Here is a 19,921-nt window from a genome sequence, read left to right as displayed (position 1 = left end):
GTTCTACTTTCCTCCCACTTACTTCTTTTGAGAGAAACTCTTTCTCTAGAAAGGATCCATTCTTGGCAACAAAGATCTTGCCTTTGGATCTGAGGTAGAAGGTATACCCGATAGTTTACTTAGGGTATCCTATGAAGACGCATTTTTCCGACTTGGGTTCGAGCTTTTCAGGTTGAAGTTTCTTAACATAAGCATCGCATCCCCAAACTTTCAGAAACGACAGCTTACGTTTCTTTCCAAACCATAATTCATACGGTGTTGTCTCAACGGATTTCGACGGAGCCCTATTTAAACTGAATGCGGAAGTCTCTAAAGCATAACCCCAAAATGATAGCGGTAGATCGGTAAGAGACATCATAGATCGCACCATATCCAATAGAGTGCGATTATGATGTTCGGCACATTACACTGAGGTGTTCCAGGTGGCGTGAACTGTGAAACAATTCCACATTTCCTTAGGTGCGTGCCAAACTCACGACTCAAATATTCTCCTCCACGATCTGATCGTAAGAACTTTATTTTTCTGTCACGTTGATTCTCTACCTCACTCTGAAATTCCTTGAACTTTTCAAAGGTCTCAGACTTGTGTTTCATTAAGTAGACATACCCATATATACTTAAGTCATCAGTGAGGGTGAGAACATAATGATAACCACCGTGAGCCTCAACGTTCATTGGACCACACACATCAGTATGTATGATTTCCAATACATTGGTTGCTCGCTCCATCGTTCCGGAGAACGGAGTCTTGGTCATTTTTCCCATGAGGCATGGTTCGCATGTGTCAAATGATTCATAATCAAGAGACTCCAAAAGTCCATCTGCATGTAGTTTCTTCATGCGTTTGACACCAATGTGACCAAGGCGGCAGTGCCACAAGTATGTGGGACTATCATTATCAACCTTACATCATTTGGCATTCACACTATGAATATGTGTAACATCACGTTCGAGATTAAACAAAAATAAACCATTGACCAGCGGGGCATGACCATAAAACACATCTCTCATATAAATGGAACAACCATTATTCTCGAATTTAAATGAGTAGCCATCTCGCATTAAACGAGATCCAGATACAATGTTCATGCTCAAAGGTGGTACTAAATAACAATTATTAAGGTTTAAAACTAATCCCGTAGGTAGATGTAGAGGGAGCGTGCCGACGGCGATCACATCAACCTTGGAACCATTCCCGACGCGCATCGTCGCCTCGTCCTTCGCCAGTCTCTGCTTATTCCGTAGCTCCTGTTTGAGTTATAAATATGAGCAACTGCACCGGTATCAAATACCCAAGAGCTACTACGAGCGCTGGTAAGGTACACATCAATAACATGTATATCACATATACCTTTGGTGTTGCCGGCCTTCTTATCCGCTAAGTACTTGGGGCAATTCCGCTTCCAGTGACCATTTCCCTTACAATAAAAGAACTGAGTCTCAGGCTTGGGTCCATTCTTTGGCTTCTTCCCGGCAACTGATTTACTGGGCGCGGCAACTCCCTTGCCGTCCTTCTTGAAGTTCTTCTTGCCCTTGCCTTTCTTGAAACTAGTGGTTTTATTCACCATCAACACTTGATGTTCCTTTTTGATTTCCACCTCTGTTGATTTCAGCATTGAATATAAATCAGGAATGGACTTCTCCATCCCTTGCATATTGTAGTTCATCACAAAGCTCTTGTAGCTGTTGGGGAACGCAACAATTTCAAAAAAATTCCTGCGCACAAGCAAGATCTATCATGGTGATGCATAGCAACGAGAGGGGAAGAGTGTTGTCCATGTACCCTCGTAGACCGTAAGCGGAAGCGTTATGACAACGCGGTTGATGTAGTCATACGTCTTCACGATCCGACCGATCCTAGTACCGAAAGTACGACACCTCCGCGATCTGCACACGTTCGGCTCGGTGACGTCCCACGAACTCTCGATCCAGCTGAGCGTCGAGGGAGAGCTTCATCAGCACGATGGCATGATGACGGTGATGATGAAGCTACCGACGCAGGGCTTTGCCTAAGCACTACGACGATATGACCAAGGTGGATTATGGTGGAGGGGGGAACCGCGCATGGCTAAGGGATCAATGATCAACTTGTGTGTTCTAGGGTGCCCCCTGCCCCCGTATATAAAGGAGCAAGGGGGGAGGCCGGTCGGCCCTTGGGGCGCGCCAGGATAGGAGGAGTCCTCCTCCTAGTAGGAGTAGGACTCCCCTTTCCTAGTCCTACCAGGAGGGGGAAAGGAAGGAGGAGAGGGAGAAGGAAAGGAGGGCACCACCCCCCTTCCCTAGTCCAATTCGGACCAGAGGGGGAGGGGCGCGGCCTGCCCTTGCCGGCCCTCTCTCTCTCCACTAAGGTCCATGTGGCCCATTAGTTCCTCGGGGGGGGGGGGGGGGGGGGGGGTTCGGTAACCTCCGGCACTTCGGTTTTCTCCGAAATCACCCAGAACACTTCCGGTATCCGAATATAGCCATCCAATATATTAATATTTATGTCTCGACCATTTCGAGACTCCTCTTCATGTCCGTGATCATATCCGGGACTCCGAACTACCTTCGGTTCATCAAAACACATAAACTCATAATACTGATCATCGTCAAACGTTAAGCGTGCGGACCCTACGGGTTCGAGAACTATGTAGACATGACCGAGACATGTCTCCGGTCAATAACCAATAGCGGAACCTGGATGTTCATATTGGCTCCCACATATTCTTTGAAGATCTTTATCGGTCAAACCGCATAACAACATACGTTGTTCCTTTTGTCATCGGTATGTTACTTGCCCGAGATTTGATCGTCGGTATGTCAATACCTAGTTCAATCTCGTTATCGGTAAGTCTCTTTACTCGTTCCGTAATGCATCATAGCGTAACTAACTCATTATTCACATTGCTTGCAAGGCTTATAGTGATGTGCATTACCGAGAGGGCCCAGAGATACCTCTCCGACAATCGGAGTGACAAATCCTAATCTCGATCTATGCCAACTCAACAAACACCATCAGAGACACTTGTAGAGCATCTTTATAATCACCCAGTTACGCTGTGACATTTGATAGCACACTAAGTGTTCCTCCAGTATACGGGAGTTGCATAATCTCATAGTCATAGGAACATGTATAAGTCACGAAGAAAGCAATAACGATAAACTAAACGATCATAGTGCTAAGCTAACGGATGGGTCTAGTACATCACATCATTCTCTAATGATGTGATCTCGTTCATCAAATGACAACACATGTCCATGGCTAGGAAACTTAAACATCTTTGATTAACAAGCTAGTCAAGTAGAGGCATACCAGGGACACTTTGTTTGTCGATGTATTCACACATGTACTAAGTTTCTGGTTAATACAATTCTAGCATGAATAATAAACGTTTATCATGATATAAGGAAATATAAATAACAACTTTGTTATTGCCTCTAGGGAATATTTCCTTCAGTAGCTAGGTGGAAGTGACTAGAGGATCCTGTCAATGACCGAGTCATCTGGAAGATTAACTTCCAGCTGAGACAAGTGGTTGTGCAACCCAGACATTTTGAGTATATGCTCGCTGATAGAACTGTTTTCCTTCATCTTACAACTGTAGAACTTGTCGGAGACTTCATATCTCTCGACCCGGGCATGAGCTTGGAAAACCATTTTCAGCTCTTGGAACATCTCATATGCTCTGTGCTGCTCAAAACGCTTTTGGATCCCCAGTTTTAAGTTGTAAAGCATGCCGCACTGAACCAAGGAGTAATCATCACTACGTGACTGCCAGGCGTTCATAACGTCTTGAGTTGCTGGGAAAATGGGTGCGTCACCTAGCGGTGCTTCAAGGACATATGCTTTCTTGGCAACTATGAGGATGATCCTCAAGTTACGAACCCAACCCGTATAGTTGCTACCATCGTCTTTCAGCTTGGTTTTCTCTAGGAACGTGTTGAAGTTGAGGGCAACATTAGCGTGGGCCATTTGATCTACAAGACATATTGTAAAGACACTTTAGACTAAGTTCATGATAATTAAGTTCATCTAATTAAATTATTTAATGAACTCCCACTTAGATAGACATCCCTCTAGTCATCTAAGTGATACATGATCTGGATCGACTAGGCCGTGTCCGATCATCACGTGAGACAGACTAGTCATCAACGGTGAACATCTCCATGTTGATCGTATCTACTATACGACTCATGTTTGACCTTTCGATCTCTCGTGTTTCGAGGCCATGTCTGTACATGCTAGGCTCATCAAGTCAACCTAAGTGTTTTGCATGTGTAAATCTGGCTTACACCCGGTGTATGCGAACATTAGAATCTATCACACCCGATCATCACGCGGTGCTTTGAAACAACGAACCTTCGCAATGGTGCACAGTTAGGTGGAGCACTTTCTTGAAATTTTAGTGAGGGATCATCTTATTTATGCTACCGTCGTTCTAAGCAAATACGATGTAAACATGACAAACATCACATGCAAATCATAAAGTGACATGATATGGCCAATATCATCTTGCGCCTTTGATCTCCATCTTCGAGGCGCGGCATGATCACCATCGTCACTGGCATGACACCATGATCTCCATCATCATGATCTTCATCATCGTGTCTTCATGAAGTTGTCTCACCAACTATTACTTCTACTACTATGGCTAACGGTTAGTAATAAAGTAAAGTAATTACATGGCGTTTTCATTGACACGCGGGTCATACAATAAATTAAGACAACTCCTATGGCTCGTGCCGGTTGTCATACTCATCGACATGCAAGTCGTGATTCCTATTACAAGAACATGATCAATCTCATACATCACATATATCATTCATCACATCCTTTTGGCCATATCACATCACATAGCATACCCTGCAAAAATAAGTTAGAAGTCCTCTAATTGTTGTTGCATGTTTTACGTGGCTGCTATGGGTTTTTAGAAAGAACGTTTCTTACCTACGCAAAAACCACAACGGTGATATGCCAATTGCTATTTACCATTCATAAGGACCCTTTTCATCGAATCTGATCCGACAAAAGTGGGAAAGACAGACACCCGCTAGCCACCTTATGCATCAAGTGCATGCCAGTCGGTGGAACCAGTCTCACGTAAGCGTACGTGTAAGGTCAGTCCGGGCTGCTTCATACCACAATTTTGCCGAATCAAGATAAGACTAGTAACGGTAAGCAAATTGAACAAATCATCGCTCACAACTACTTTGTGTTCTACTCGTGCGTACAAACTACGCATAAACCTGGCTCATGATGCCACTATTGGGGAACGTAGTAATAATTCAAAAATTTCCTACGTGTCACCAAGATCAATCTAGGAGATGCTAGCAATGAGAGAGAGGGAGCGCATCTTCATACCCTTGAAGATCGCTAAGCAGAAGCGTTACAAGGAAAGCGGATGATGGAGTCGTACTCGCAGCGATTCAAATCGCGGAAGATCCGATCCAGCGTTGAATGGACGGCGCCTCCATGTTCAACACACGTACAGCCTGGGGACGTCTCCTCCTTCTTGATCCAGCAAGGGGAGAGGAGAAGTTGATGGAGACCTCCGGCAGCACGACGACGTGGTGGTGGAGCTTGCAGTTCTCCGGCAAGCCTTCGCCAAGCACTACGGAGGAAGAGGAGGTGCTGGAGAGGGGGAGGGGCTGTGCCAGGGGAAGGGTATGGCAGCCCTCCCACGCCCCCACTATTTATAGGGGAAGGGGAGAGGGGGCTGCCCCCCCAGATCCCATCTACAAGGGGGGGGGCAAGGGGGGGACTTGCCCCCCAAGTCAGGTGGGAGGCGCCCCCACCCCCTAGGGTTTCTAACCCTAGGCTTGGGGGGGGCACCAACCCACCAGGGGTTGGTTCCCTCCCTTGTTCAGCCCACTTGGCCCACCGGGGTAGGTGGCCCCACCCGATGGACACCCGGACACCTTTCAGTGGTCCCGGTACAATACCGATAACCCTTGAAACCATTTCGGCGACTGAAACTAGACTTCCCATATATAAATCTTCACCTCCGGACCATTCCAAAACTCCTCGTGACGTCCGGGATCTCATCCGGGACTCCGAACAACCTTCGGTAACCACATACTATTTCCCATAACAACTCTAGCGTCACCGAACCTTAAGTGTGTAGACCCTACGGGTTCGGGAACCATGCAGACATGACCGAGACATCTCTCCGACCAATAACCAACAACGGGATCTGGATACCCATGTCGGCTCCCACATGTTCCATGATGATCTCATCGGATGAACCACGATGTCGAGGATTTAATCAACCCCGTATACAATTCCCTTTGTCTATCGGCATGTTACTTGCCCAAGATTCGATCGTCGGTATCTCTATAACTCGTTCAATCTCATTACCAGCAAGTCTCTTTACTCGTTCCGTAACGCATGATCCCGTGGCTAACTCCTTAGTCACATTGTGCTTGTTATGATGATGCATTACCGAGTGGGCCCAGAGATACCTCTCCGTCATACGGAGTGACAAATCCCAATCTCGATTCGTGCCAACCCAACAGATACTTTTGGAGATACCTATAGTGCACCTTTATAGCCACCCAGTTACATTGTGACGTTTGGTACACCCAAAGCATTCCTACGGTATCCGGGAGTTGCACAATATCATGGTCCAAGGAAATGATACTTGACATTAGAAAAGCTTTAGCAAACGAACTACACGATCTTGTGCTATGCTTAGGATTGGGTCTTGTCCATCACATCATTCTCCTAATGATGTGATCCCGTTATCAATGACATCCAATGTCCATGGTCAAGAAACCATGACCATCTATTGATCAACGAGCTAGTCAACTAGAGGCTTACTAGGGACATATTATAATCTATGTATTCACACATGTATTACGGTTTCCGGTTAATACAATTATAGCATGAACAATAGACAATTATCATGAACACGGAAATATAATAATAACCACTTTATTATTGCCTCCAGGGCATATTTCCAACACGAATGTAGCCTTCCAATATATGAATCTTCATGTATTAACCATTTTGAGACTCCTCGTCATGTCCGTGATCACATCTGGGACTCCGAACAACCTTCGATATATCAAATCACATAACTCATAATACATATCGTCATCGAACGTTAAGCGTGCGGACCCTACGGGTTCGAGAACTATGTAGACATGACCGAGACACATCTTCGGTCAATAACCAATAGCGGAACCTGGATGCTCATATTGGTTCCTACATATTCTACGAAGATCTTTATCGGTCAAACGCATAACAACATACGTTCTTCCCTTTGTCATCGGTATGTTACTTACCCGAGATTCGATCGTCGGTATCATCATACCTAGTTCAATCTCGTTACCAGCAAGTCTCTTTACACGTTTCGTAATGCATCATCCCGTGACTAACTCATTAGTCACATAGCTTGCAAGGCTCATAGTGATGTGCATTACCGAGAGGGCCCAGAGATACCTTTCCGATACATAGAGTGACAAATCCTAATCTCGATCTATGCCAACTCAACAAACACCACCGGAGACACCTGTAGAGCATCTTTATAATCACCCAGTTACGTTATGACGTTTGATAGCACACAAGGTGTTCCTCCGGTATTCGGGAGTTGCATAATCCCATAGTCGTAGGAACATGTATAAGTCATGAAGAAAGCAATAGCAATAAACTAAATGATCATAGTGCTAAGATATAACTGATGGATCTAGTCCATCACATCATTCTCTAATGATGTGATCTCGTTCATCAAATGACAACACATGTCCATGGCTAGAAAACTTAACCATCTTTGATTAACGAGCTAGTCAAGTAGAGGCATACTAGGGACACTTTGTTTGTCGATGTATTCACACATGTACTAAGTTTCCGGTTAATACAATTCTAGCATGAATAATAAACATTTATCATGATATAAGGAAATATAAATAATAACTTTATTATTGCCTCTAGGGCATATTTCCTTCACAGGCCTCGGCCTCTCGGCCAGTGTCACAACAGTCCTCAACAAAGAAAACGAAGAAGACATTGGGCCACGACGTTGCTCCTCCTCCTTTTGTCCCAATGGCGAGCGAAATTGGAGTGCCTTCCTAGTCCTACGCCGGACCAAAAACCACGATGTGGAAAAAAACCATTCGTTTGTATTCGGTTTCTGTTCCATTAAACACAAGGCGGCCATGGAAAATCTTGGGAAATATGTAATGTTTGTTATTTACTGATGGATTTGTGATTTTAGGGGGAAGATAGTTAACGATGAATCATTTATCGAGAATATGACTTCCTCGTCCAGCTCGGCGCGGCCGGGTCGACAGCGGTGTGCGCGCCGGCGTACACCGCATGATGGGCCGGACCTGACTACGCCGAGGGGCTGGTGGCCCTGGACGCCGCCACGCTCAACACCATCGTGTTCACTAGCTCAGCCAAGGTGAAGGGGCTGCTCAAGGGGCACGACGCTGCGGGCGGGAGCTGGCCGCGGCTCAGGGTGCGGTGGCCTGACATGGTCATGGTCGCACATGGACCGGTCACCGCCGAGGGCCTCAGGAGGCTCGACATTGAGCTCCAGGTTTAGCAACTTTCATGGAAAGATGACTCTGGATTTGACTGAAGATTAGTTTGATGCACATGAGGTGCTCGATATATTGCTAAGAGAGAAGAGAAAGAACATCAAGTCCAAGTGTCTGCATGCTATTTTTTTTTCTGCCAACTCAGACCGGTGGTGGGCCTGATCAATTTGTGACATCATCAAAACACTTAGCTTTCATTGTCAGTGTTTTTTTTTGGTGTGGTGATTTTTATGACCAAATGTAAAATGGTGATTTTTTCTGCTAATGACACCGCTATTGCGGGTGTTTTTTTTTTCGTTTCACTTCACCACCACCGGTCCTCCTGTCGCCGGCGTGTTTCCTCCCGCGGCAAACTCCCCCGCTCCACTGGTCGGCCGGCGAGCACGCCACTGCTACGGTCTGTTCGCTCATATCTACCCCGCATCGGCGGCTCCCAGATCCTACTCCACCTTTGCTTTATCCAAACCCTGAGCTCTGCGGAGCGACTCCAACAGTCGAACTAAGCAGCGCCGGCAGAGTAACCGAGGCCGGCGCGGCAACTTCCCCGGTCGGCGTCTCCGCCCGGTGAGCTGCTACGTTTGGTAAGCCCCCCCCCCCCCCCCCCCCCCCCCCCCTCTACACAACTCTTGATTACACCAGAGACAGAGCGCTTCTCCAACGAGCACGCCCCTAGGGTGCTTGCGCAAATGCCACTTCGGCACATGCTTCTCCAAGCGCGGCAGCGCTGGTCTCAGCAGCCTCCGCAGCTCTCCGAGCTCCTGCATATCTTCCGCTCGCTCTCTATTCTACCATCCGGAGCCTCTGCCGCGCCGTCCAACCGCTCTCCTAGGCAAATTCAGCTGCCCCAAACCTTGCCTTGCTCCAATGCCAACCCACTTGGCGCCGGCTTCCACATCGACGTTGTTGACGATGACCTCTGGCCCACTTCCTTCGGCTTCTCCTCAGATCCCATGACTGGTGATGAGTGTCTTGATACCTTCCAAGAACACGGAGAAGAACAAGTGCACGACTCGGATGATGAGATAGATGACATGAGGCACCGCAAGCAGCTGTTCTACAAGCTGGACAGGGGGTCCAAGGAGTTTGAGGAATATAACTTGCCCTTGCGCCGCAGATGGAAGAGAGATAAACCCAATGCCAAGAATCCATCCGATTGCGAGAAGGTGGAACCTGACAAGCCAGCTCGTTTGAAGGTCCCAAAGCTGAAAGAAGAGCCTGCAGTGCATAAGGATGACATAGTTGAGGTGAAGAGGGACCGAGTGCCAACTTTTAACCAGATGACTGATCCTTACCACCACCCTTTCTGCCTCGACATACATGTCTCCAAGGGGTCAGTGCGTGCTTGCTTCGTTCACCGAGTGACCAGCAGGGTTGTGTCGGTCGCTCACTCCATATCAAAGGACATGAAGTTTGATCTGGGCTCAAGGAAGGGCGTCAAGGCATGTGTGGCGGTTGGGGCGTTACTTGCGAAGCGTGCAATAGAGGATGATATTCACAATGCAATTTATACTCCTAGAAAAGGGGACAAAATCAAAGGAAAAATTGAGGTTGTGTTGCGTGGAATAATTGAGAATGGAGTCGATGTGAAGGTGAAACTCAAACAAAGGAGGAAGCTAACAAAGGTATGTCATGATTATTTATTATTCTATTTCCCTTGTTTGATGATGCCTTTGAATTTTCTAATATACAATATATTTTAATCTTCTCAGCACATTACATGTGGAAGTAATTTGAAAATATTTGGTTGGTACCAAGTGTGTGAATTTATATGGAGCAGAACTAACCTATGGGTTCTTGGGAAACTACATAGAAACATCCCTGTAGTGTATGTTTTATTTTTGCAGTGAAGTTGTATTATTCACGTAGACAAGAGTACTTTCTGAAAACCTGGTAGTAGGGCGATCTTTACATATTTATAGATCTCATGTTGTTATTTTGGCAAGCTGTTAGAAGCAAAGATACTTTAGTTTTTCTTCGGAATGAACAAGTTCATCATGTTGTTTGCTATTTGAAAATGTTTCACCACAGAGAAGCAAAATCTTCAGGACGTTGTGGTATTAAAACCATGCACTCATCTTATCTCATATAGCAGTATGTATGCAATATTGGAGTGCAGTGCAGTGGGACTCTGGTATTTTCACGAGCCTGTCTGTCTTAGTTAAAAACATTTGGTTTGAACAATGATGCCTAACAGCTAAAAACAAATCAATTCCATTCCATCTTTACAGGCTGGATCAATTAGAGCTGAAATCCCATGATGGCACACCCACCACTTTTAAACGCTACTGTTGTAACAAACAATGCTTGACCTCACTGTTTTGACCTTCACTTGCAGAATGCGCCGGTGGTGCAACAGGGTGGTGAGTCTCGGTGACAACTCAACGGTTGGCCAGCATATATAACCCCTTGTTGGCATGAACCCAATGCTGCAGGATCCATTTTATGTCTTCTCGGAAGACAAACCATGAGATGTAGAACAGCTAAAGGGTATTCTGTTTCAGATCTTAGCATTTGTGCCCCCAGGAACTCGCTGCTCTGCCTCGCTGTCTATACTCTGCAGTTTGTGACAAGCCTCCAGTTCTATGTGTCTTGTCTTTGACCTGCTTCATGGCATCAGCAGCATTCGAAATTGGAGTGCACATGACATGGCACAGTTTGGTAGATGCCTGTGCTTTGTGGTAGGATTCTGCCGGCTTTTGGCCTTGGTAGAGTTGTTCTTTTTACATTCTCGCTTGCTCAAGTTCAGAGATGTAACTGAGATCCCGGGCTGTATCTGACTTTTTTCTCTCTTGGAATGAACTTCTCCATTTGCACCAAGTCCCGTAGCAAAATTATATTGAGTCTAACACGTTACGAGCATCTCCAACAGCCGCGCTAAGCGCCGCGCGCAAAAAACCTGTTTACCGCGCGCGCTGCGGCTGGTTTTGCACGCCCGCCTGCGCTGGCTCCAGCAGCCGTGCTATAATGCAGCGCGCGCACGCGCCGCTCCAGCAAAGTGCAAAAATACAGCGCGCGCGACTCGCCGGGCATTTTGCATATATGATATTTTAGAAAAAAATGAACATGTGAAATTTGACACAAACAAGTTGAATAAAAGTTCATGCCCACAAATTCAAAATCATGCCCACAAGTTCATCCAACCAAGTTCAAATGCAAACTAAAGTTCAAGACATGAAAGACACATCAATCTTCATCTTCCTCGTCTTCGTCTTCGTCCTCATCTTCCGAAGACGACTCTTCCGCCTCCGAAGATGAATCTTCCTCCCTCTCCTCATCACGCACCGCATCACGCATCGCATCATGTGAAGCTTCGGCGGTGTTGCCAAGATCTTCAACGGCATCTTCATGGGAATGTGTGTGAGAAGGCACATCGAAAGACATTGCACCCATGGCGGCCGGAGGTGCACCCATGCCTCCCATGAGAGAAGCAAAACTCATGCCTCCCATGGCGGCCATAGCGTCGGAGGGTGCTCCAACGCCACCCATGCCTCCCATGGCGGCCGGAGGTGCACCCATGCCTCCCATGGCGGCCGGAGGTGCACCCATGCCTCCCATGGCGGCCGGATGTGCACCCATGCCTCCCATGGCTTCGAAGCCACCCATGCCTCCCATGGCGCCGAGGCCACCGCCACCCATGGCGCCGAGGCCACCGCCACCTATGGCGCCGAAGCCACCGCCACCCATGGCGCCGAGGCCACTGGCACCCATTGCACGAACCAAGGCTCTTTTTTGGATCAAGACTTCTTGTTGGGCAAGATTGACATACTCTTTTTGCGCCGCATTGAGGTTAGATGTGTCCAAGAAGAATAAGTGCTTCTCCCATTCCAACAACTTAGCTCGCTCCTCGTTGCTCACTTTCCTCTCCTCCAAAGCCACCTTTCTCTCCTCGGCCGCCACCCTTCTCTCCTCGGCCGGCAACCTCCTCTTCTCGGCCACGGCATCTTGGTTCCTTGCCATTTTCCTCACCTCATTGGCTTCGACCCTTGCCTTCGCAATAGCTTCCATAGCATTTTTGAGCTCATCATCTCCTTTCCTCTTCTTCTTTTCGGTTTTGTCTTTCTTGCACCCATCCGTTCGTTTTGGCTTCGAGTATGAAACCGAGTTGGGTGTGGGGCTTCTCTTGCCGTCATCACTTGATGCATCCTCCTCCTCATCATCATCATTCATCTCAATTGCTCGCTTCCGTTTGTTGCTCAAATGCAAATCCTCCAAACCATCACGCTTCTTCCATTTCTCATCATCCTTTAACACTTCATAGCAATGAGGCAAGGTAAAGACCCTGCCTTTCTTGATCTTCCCCTTCTTGGTTGTCCTTGTCTCTTCTTTGAACAAGTTTTTTGCAATGTTGTACTACAAGAAAAACAAAACAAGTTAGCACTTTGGTCACCAAAAACAAGTATGATGAACATATATGAGATGCCACTTACTCGATCATCCTCATTTGTGCCACTTGGGTTAATCTTGTCAACTGCCTTTTGTACAGCCGCCCACTTTTGACAATCCGAGTTGATTGTCGACCATCGGGACCGAAGTGATCTCTCGGAGCGGTCAATTCCACTCAAGTTGTGAGCATCAAAGTGTTCTTTCATTCGCCCCCAATACGTGTCTCTACTTTGATCACCTCCAATGGATGGATCCCTCGACACTTGCAAATAAGTATGGCATAGTAACTTGTCATCGTTGGTTGAGTAATTGCCCGCTCTTCCTTTCGGCGCCTCGACAATTCCCTCACCCTCCTCGTCCACCTCAAACTCATGGTCTTTGAAATAGATGTCATTGGTTTGAGACCAATGCGAATTGTTGGACCCAACACCCATAGTGGACATGTATGCATCATCGTTGAGACTACAAAGTTTTTTGAAAAATGCAAATAAGCTATCTATATGTGATGATGATGCATTGAAAAAATAAGAAGAAAAGAAAAGTTGGAAATTTTTTCACCTTGGGGGAATTTCGTCGAACACGTGGTGCGCGTCGGCGGCCGGCTCAACGAGTGAGCTCGCCAGCGCTTCGGTAGCCGCCGCGGCCGTCGAACGCCCTACAAGCTTCTTTCCCCTCGCCTTCGTGGTGCCGGAACCGTCCGCCGCCTTGTTTTTCTTCGCGGATGTTTTGCCCTTCTTCGTTCGCGCCCCATTGGGGACCTTCTTTGACAGTGCGGCGGCGGCACGGGACGACGCCGGCGCGACGCCACCCGGCGCCGTGGTCATCCGCGGCGGCAAGAAGAGGCTGCGCGCGAGGCCGACGCTCGGCGGAGCTCCGGCGGTGGCGACGCCAGCGCTTCCCGCGCTAGGGTTTCCGGCGGCGGGGGGGGGGGGGGGGTCGCGGCTGTACAGCGGGGTGAGCGGGGCGCCGGTGTGCGCGTCCATGGGTGGGTGGCAGGGCGCCGGCGCGCGCGGGTCGTAGGACGAGGAGAGGAGAGAGTGCGGCGCGAGCACTCGAGTGTGCCGCGCGCTGTAGCTGGCGCCCGAAATACGCCGCACGGGTAAGTGTTTTCAACCGCGCGCCCAACCCGTTATAGCGCGCGCGCCGTTTTTGCGCGCCCGCTGGAGCGACCCGCCGCGTTGCGCGCGAGCTAAAACGGCCTAATTTGCGGCGCGGCGCTAGTTTAGCGCGGCTGTTGGAGATGCTCTAAGAGCAACTCCAATGGGGCGACCCATTTCGTCCGCGGGCGTCCTTTTGAGTCGGCGCAGACACAAAAGTCGGCCCGACGCGCCGACCCAAACGGACGCGCGTCCGCTTTTCGTCCGCCTGCCGACCCATTTCCGACCTATTTTTAGCCGGATTTGCGTCGGCGCGGACATGAGACGGACGCGCGCGCTCGTTTTCTCCTCCCCCCGGGCCCGCTGGTTGGTGGCAGCCTCCACCATTTCCCCCCAAAACCCTCCCGCCCGCGCGTGCTCCTGCTCCCCGCCATGGACGACGACCTCGACGCCGCCGCCGGCCTCGCCTCGTCCGGCATGACGACCGCCCTCTCCGGCAAAGGCAAGCCTCGCGCCCCCTGCAAGACCGCTGGCGCGCCCAAGCCGAAGAAGACGCTGACGCCCGAACAACGGGTAAGGGAGTCGGCCAAGAGGAAGGGTCGGAGGCACGCGGCGGACGCGAGGGATGAAGCCATCGCGGCGGCGGCGGCGGCCGCCGCCGCCGCGCAACAGGAGGTCACCAACGCCCGCGTCGCCGCGGCAACGAGGGAGGCGCTCTATATGCTAGGGTTAAACCTGTAACGCCCTCGATGCGGCTATATCTCCCACGTGTCGGAGCACGACTTAGAGGCATAACCACATTGAAAGCAATGTCGCAAGTGAGGTAATCTTCACACAACCCATGTAATACATAAGGGGAAGAGATACATAGTTGGCTTACAATCGCCACTTCACACAAATACATGAATAAAGCATTACATCAACCAGATACAATCAAGGTCCGACTACGGAACCCAAAATAAAAGAAGACTACCCCAAAAGCTACACAGATCCCCGATCGACCCCAACTGGGCTCCACTACTGATCAACTGGAAACGGAAATGGCATAACGAGCACGACCTTCATTGAGCTCCTCCTTGAGCTCGGTTGCGTCATCTGCACGGTTCAACGACACCTGCAAACTGGTTTTGGAAGTATTTGTGAGTCACGGGGACTCAGCAATCTCACACCCTCGCGATCAAGACTATTTAAGCTTATGGGTAAGGTAAAAGGTGTGAAGTGGAGCTGCAACAAGTGACTAGCATATATGGTGGCTAACATACGCAAAAGAGAGCGAGAAGAGAAGGCAAAGCACGTTCGAGAAATCTATGATCAAGAAGTGATCCTAAAACAACCTACGTCAAGCATAACTCCAACACCGTGTTCACTTCCCGGACTCCGCCGGAAAGAGACCATCACGGTTACACACGCGGTTGATGTATTTTAATTAAGGTCAACTTCAGGTTTTCTACAACCGGACATTAACAAATTCCCATCTGCCCATAACCGCGGGCACGGCTTTCGAAAGTTCAAATCCCTGCAGGGGTGTCCCAACTTAGCCCATCACAAGCTCTCACGGTCAACGAAGGATATTCCTTCTAGCGGGAAAACCCGATCAGACTCGGAATCCCGGTTACAAGACATTTCGATAATGGTAAAACAAGTCCAGCAAAGCTGCCCGATGCGCCGACAAATCCCGATAGGAGCTGCACATATCTCGTTCTCAGGGCACACCGGGTAGGTCAAGCTATGAGTAAAACCAACCCTCGAGTTGGCCCGAGGTGGCCCCGCAGGCTGCCTGTTTCGGACCAACACACAGAGGAGCACTGGCCCGGGGGGTTTAAAATAAAGATGACCCTCGGGCTCGTGAAAACCCAAGGGAAGGTTATAGGTTGTTAGTGCAAATGGTAAAACCAAGGTTGGGCCTTGCTGGAGGAGTTTTATTCAAGGCGAACTGTCAAGGGGTTCCCATTATAACCCAACCGCGCAAGGAACGCAAAATCCGGGAACATAACACCGATATGACGGAAACTAGGGCGGCAAGAGTGGAACAAAACACCAGGCATAAGGCCGAGCCTTCCACCCTTTACCAAGTATATAGATGCATTAATTAAATAAGAGATATTGTGATATCCCAACAAAATATCCATGTTCCAACATGGAACAAGCTCCAATCTTCACCTGCAACTAACAACGCTATAAGAGGGGCTGAGCAAAGCGGTAACATAGCCAAACAATGGTTTGCTAGGACAAGGTGGGTTAGAGGCTTGGTTTAACAATATGGGAGGCATGATAAGCAAGTGGTAGGTATCGCAACATAGGCATAGCAAAAGAGCGAGCAACTAGCAAGCAAAGATAGAAGTGATTTCGAGGGTATGGTCATCTTGCCTGAAATCCCGCAAGGAAGAAGAACGAGTCCATGAAGAAGATAAACGGACGTAGCCAACGGATCCTCACAAACGCAACGTTACCGGAATGAAGAAGTACACCAGAAAGAAAGCAAAAAACATAGTAAACAATCATCACATGGACATAGCATGATGCACAACTAAGTATGATGCATGTCCGGTTTAATGATACATGGCATGGCAAGATGCACAAACAATCCTACAAATTAAATGGAGCTCAATATGCAACGGAGTTGCATATTGAAGAAAACACCACATGACTTATTTAGTTCTCTCTCATTTATGTACCCAACAAGATTAAATGTTGATTAACATGGCAAGAGGGTGAAGCATAATAAAACTACCTAACTAGGCAAGTTTAAATGAGGCCGGAAGCAACGAACAACAATTCCGGTAAATCCCCATATGCATATATTAGGTTTGGTACTGTTCTGCCCTAAACCATATTTTAGAGTTGTTAAACATGCAAAGTAAGGCCACCATGTTAAACTAGGCATTTTTCTACCCCATTTACATATAAAGATTATTTAAAACTGAGCTACGGTTATTAAGTTATGAAATAAACTATTTTAACATGCCATTGGGCAAATTTAAACAAACAACCATTTTAAACATTTCAAACATGCATGAAAGTTGGATATAATTAACCTACACATAATTCTGAGCATTTTTCCTATATAATTCATTTTAATCCGATGCACCAATTTGTGAGTTATTATATGCATGTTGTCTAGGGGGTTTCCTGCAAAACTGCTGTCTCTGGAATAAAGAAAAAAAATCGCAGAACAGGGAAAAAAATACATCGGGCCGAAATTGGAGGCTGGCCCAACAGTGCAGAGGGGCTAGAGGGGCTCCTCACCCAGTGGTCAGCTCGGGATGGGCCGAGTGAGGAAGAGATGGGTCGGCCCAGGGGATGGAGTTGACCGATCCACGCTGGGACGGGGTCAAACAGGCGAGCGAGGCAGCGGTTGCGGGCGCGTCCTTCTGTTCGACAGGAAGCAGGAGCAAATGCGGAAGCAGAGCAGCGACAGGTTTGGAGCAACGGCTACGTAGGGGCATGCGGATGGCGCAGGTGGGCTCCGACGAGGCTGCCGGTGGCCGGGGATGAGGCCCAACCGGTGGGATCCGGCCAGGAACGCAAGGTCGCGGAGGAGGCCGGCGACTTGGCATCCATGGAGGCTTCGGAAGAAGCAGAGGCGACGGCGAGGGACTCGGTGCGGGGTCGTGGGGCTCCGGCCGCAGGGAGGCGCGTCCATGGCGAGATCGGGGTGCGGACGGCGCGGAGACAGCCAGATCCGGGCGGCGCCGCTCCCAGCAAGGAACTTGGCGGCGGCGGGGCTCGATGATGGGAATGGCGTAGATGGGGTCGCTGGCTGCGGGGCTCCTCCTGTTGACGACCCAAGACAGAGGGAGTGCTCAGCGGAGAGAAGAAACAGGGGAAGGAATGGAAAGGAAAAGGAGGAGCGCTCATCTCTGTAACTGAAGGTTCGGTCGCCGGCGGCAGACGGGAACGACGGCTCCATGGGGCTCGGGGACGAGCTCGCCTCGATCTGGATCGGAGCCAGCTGCGGGGCACGGGCGTTGGGGAAAAACTAGGGCGCAAGAGAGGCTGTTGGATCAATGATCTGACGGCCAGGGATGGTGGAGGCTGCAGGATTGGATGCATGGTGGGTGCGAGCTGGCGGCGGGAGGATCCCAAGGTGGATCTGGTCTAGCTGCGGGGTGGAGGGATTTTAGGGAGTTGGTCTAGGGTTTGTCCAAATAGGCATGTGGGTGGACTATTTATATAGGAAAAGGAGAGAGTTTGGACCTTCCGATCGAAAACACACGGACGAGAATAAATAGTCTAGGGAGTCCAATAAATAAAACGATGATATTTTGTAGATGTTTGGGGATGTTCCGGACCCAGCGGTAACGACTGTCCGGGTCGGGTTCGGGACAATTTTTGGACGCGCGCGAGAGGTTCGATGCACTGTGCAGAGAGGGTTTCGGGGCCTGGTGGTTGATAGCGGACTGACGAGAGAGCCTAGGTTAGGCCTGGCGGTAGGTAGTGAGCTGTGTAGACGGTCTCGAGCTGAGAGAAGAGAAGAGAGGGAGGCCCGGTGACTGTTTCCAGAGACCGAAAACGTCCGACGATTTGACCGACTATATTGCCGCTATAGTTTAACGGTTGGGCTATCAAACGAACTGCGAATGCGATGAAACTTGACAGGCGGTCTAGCTACACTAAAATAAGACCACACGTCAACTCTCATCCCATTCCGAGAACATTTTTCGGCCACTTATAAAATACTATTTCGGACATGCCGCGGGCGCGTGCAAGTGTGGTTGGGCTCAGAACGGACAACAGAGAGAACTCGGAGAACCCGGACGAATGCAAGTTTTAAAAACATGATGATGCAATGCACATGATGACATGATAACATGCAACACGCAAGCAAATGACATGGTAACAACAGTGAATAACAGGAAGACACCTGGCACAACGGTCTCGGGGCGTCACAAAACCCTAGCCAACATGGCATCGTCAACGCCTTACTTGAGGGCATCAAGGCATGTGCGGCGGTTGGCGCCTTACTTGTGAAGCGTGCGATAGAGGATGATATTTACGATGCAATTTATACACCTAGAAAAAGGGACGAAATTGAAGGAAAAATTGAGGTTGTGTTGCGTGGAATAATTGAGAATGGAGTCGATGTGAAGGTGAAACTCAAACAAAGGAGGAAGCTAACAAAGGTATGTCATGATATCTACTATTCTATTCGCTTGTTTGATGATGCCTTTGAAATATCTAATATATATTTTAATCTTCTCAGCACATAACATGTGGAAGTAATTTGAAAATACTTGGTTGATACCAAGTGTGTGAATTTATATAGGGCAGAACTAATCTATGTTTCTCTTTTGGGCGGGAACTACATAGAAACATCTCTGTACACATATTTTATTTTTCAAATGAAGTTGTTTTATTCACGCAGACAAGAGTACTTTCTGAAAACTTGGTACTACAGCGATCTTTACATATTTATAAATCTCATGTTATTCTGACAAGCTATTAGAAGCAAAGATTTTAGTTTCTCTTTAAAATGAATAGGGTTTTTTTAGAAGAAGAGGACCCAGCCCCGATTCCACTGCAGAGCAAAGAAATCACAGAGTACATCATTTCCAGAGTCCAAACAGACTCCAAAATAGTAAAGACTACAAGAATAAAATAGGGAAGCAGCTAGCTACCTACTCCCTTCGTTCCAAAATAAATGACCTAACTTTATACTAACTTTGTACTAATGTTAGTATAAAGTTGAGTCATCTATTTTAGAACGAAGGGAGTAGCTATTACAGAGAATCAGCCTCAGTCTCAAAGACACATCCGCTCAGGAGAACTAGCCACCACCTCTATTTCTATTAAAAGAGAAATAAAAAGCTAAAACATGATAGCATGCCGAAACTCCTCAGCCTGGATCTGGCCACAACAATGGTAGAGGCGCTATGATCAGGATCTCCAACTCTCGAACCATGCTCTGAATTTGCTTT

The 19,921-nt window shown here is 48.3% G+C and overlaps 1 protein-coding gene and 1 pseudogene across 1 annotated transcript; one reads left to right on the top strand and one right to left on the bottom strand.

The window, feature by feature from the left end:
- The first annotated feature begins 8,798 nt into the window (after positions 1–8,798).
- On the top strand, positions 8,799–11,340 carry LOC125507913 (Ribosomal L18p/L5e family protein). Its single transcript, XM_048672441.2, has 2 exons — positions 8,799–10,145; positions 10,859–11,340. The coding sequence occupies exons 1-2, from the start codon at positions 9,210–9,212 to the stop codon at positions 10,895–10,897; spliced, it is 975 nt and encodes a 324-aa protein (XP_048528398.1). The 5' UTR covers positions 8,799–9,209; the 3' UTR covers positions 10,898–11,340.
- Positions 11,341–13,460: 2,120 nt separating this feature from the next.
- LOC147990924 (uncharacterized) lies at positions 13,461–14,390 on the bottom strand (annotated as a pseudogene).
- Positions 14,391–19,921: the final 5,531 nt, after the last annotated feature.

Source organism: Triticum urartu, chromosome 1A (assembly GCF_056163025.1).
Source record: "Triticum urartu cultivar PI428250 chromosome 1A, HENAU_Tu73, whole genome shotgun sequence".
NCBI classification, from domain to species: domain Eukaryota; kingdom Viridiplantae; phylum Streptophyta; class Magnoliopsida; order Poales; family Poaceae; genus Triticum; species Triticum urartu.
The sequence above is the reverse complement of the archived record's forward strand: the minus strand, read 5'-3'. Positions and strand labels throughout refer to the sequence as shown.

What these genes read in the sequence shown, in the direction of transcription:
- LOC125507913 (XM_048672441.2), top strand. Translation starts at nt 9,210, where the DNA reads ATGCCACTTCGGCACATGCTTCTCCAAGCGCGGCAGCGCTGGTCTCAG. An exon ending in AAAGGAGGAAGCTAACAAAG is followed by an intron (nt 10,146 to 10,858) that starts GTATGTCATGAT and finishes CTTCACTTGCAG; the next exon opens with AATGCGCCGGTGGTGCAACA.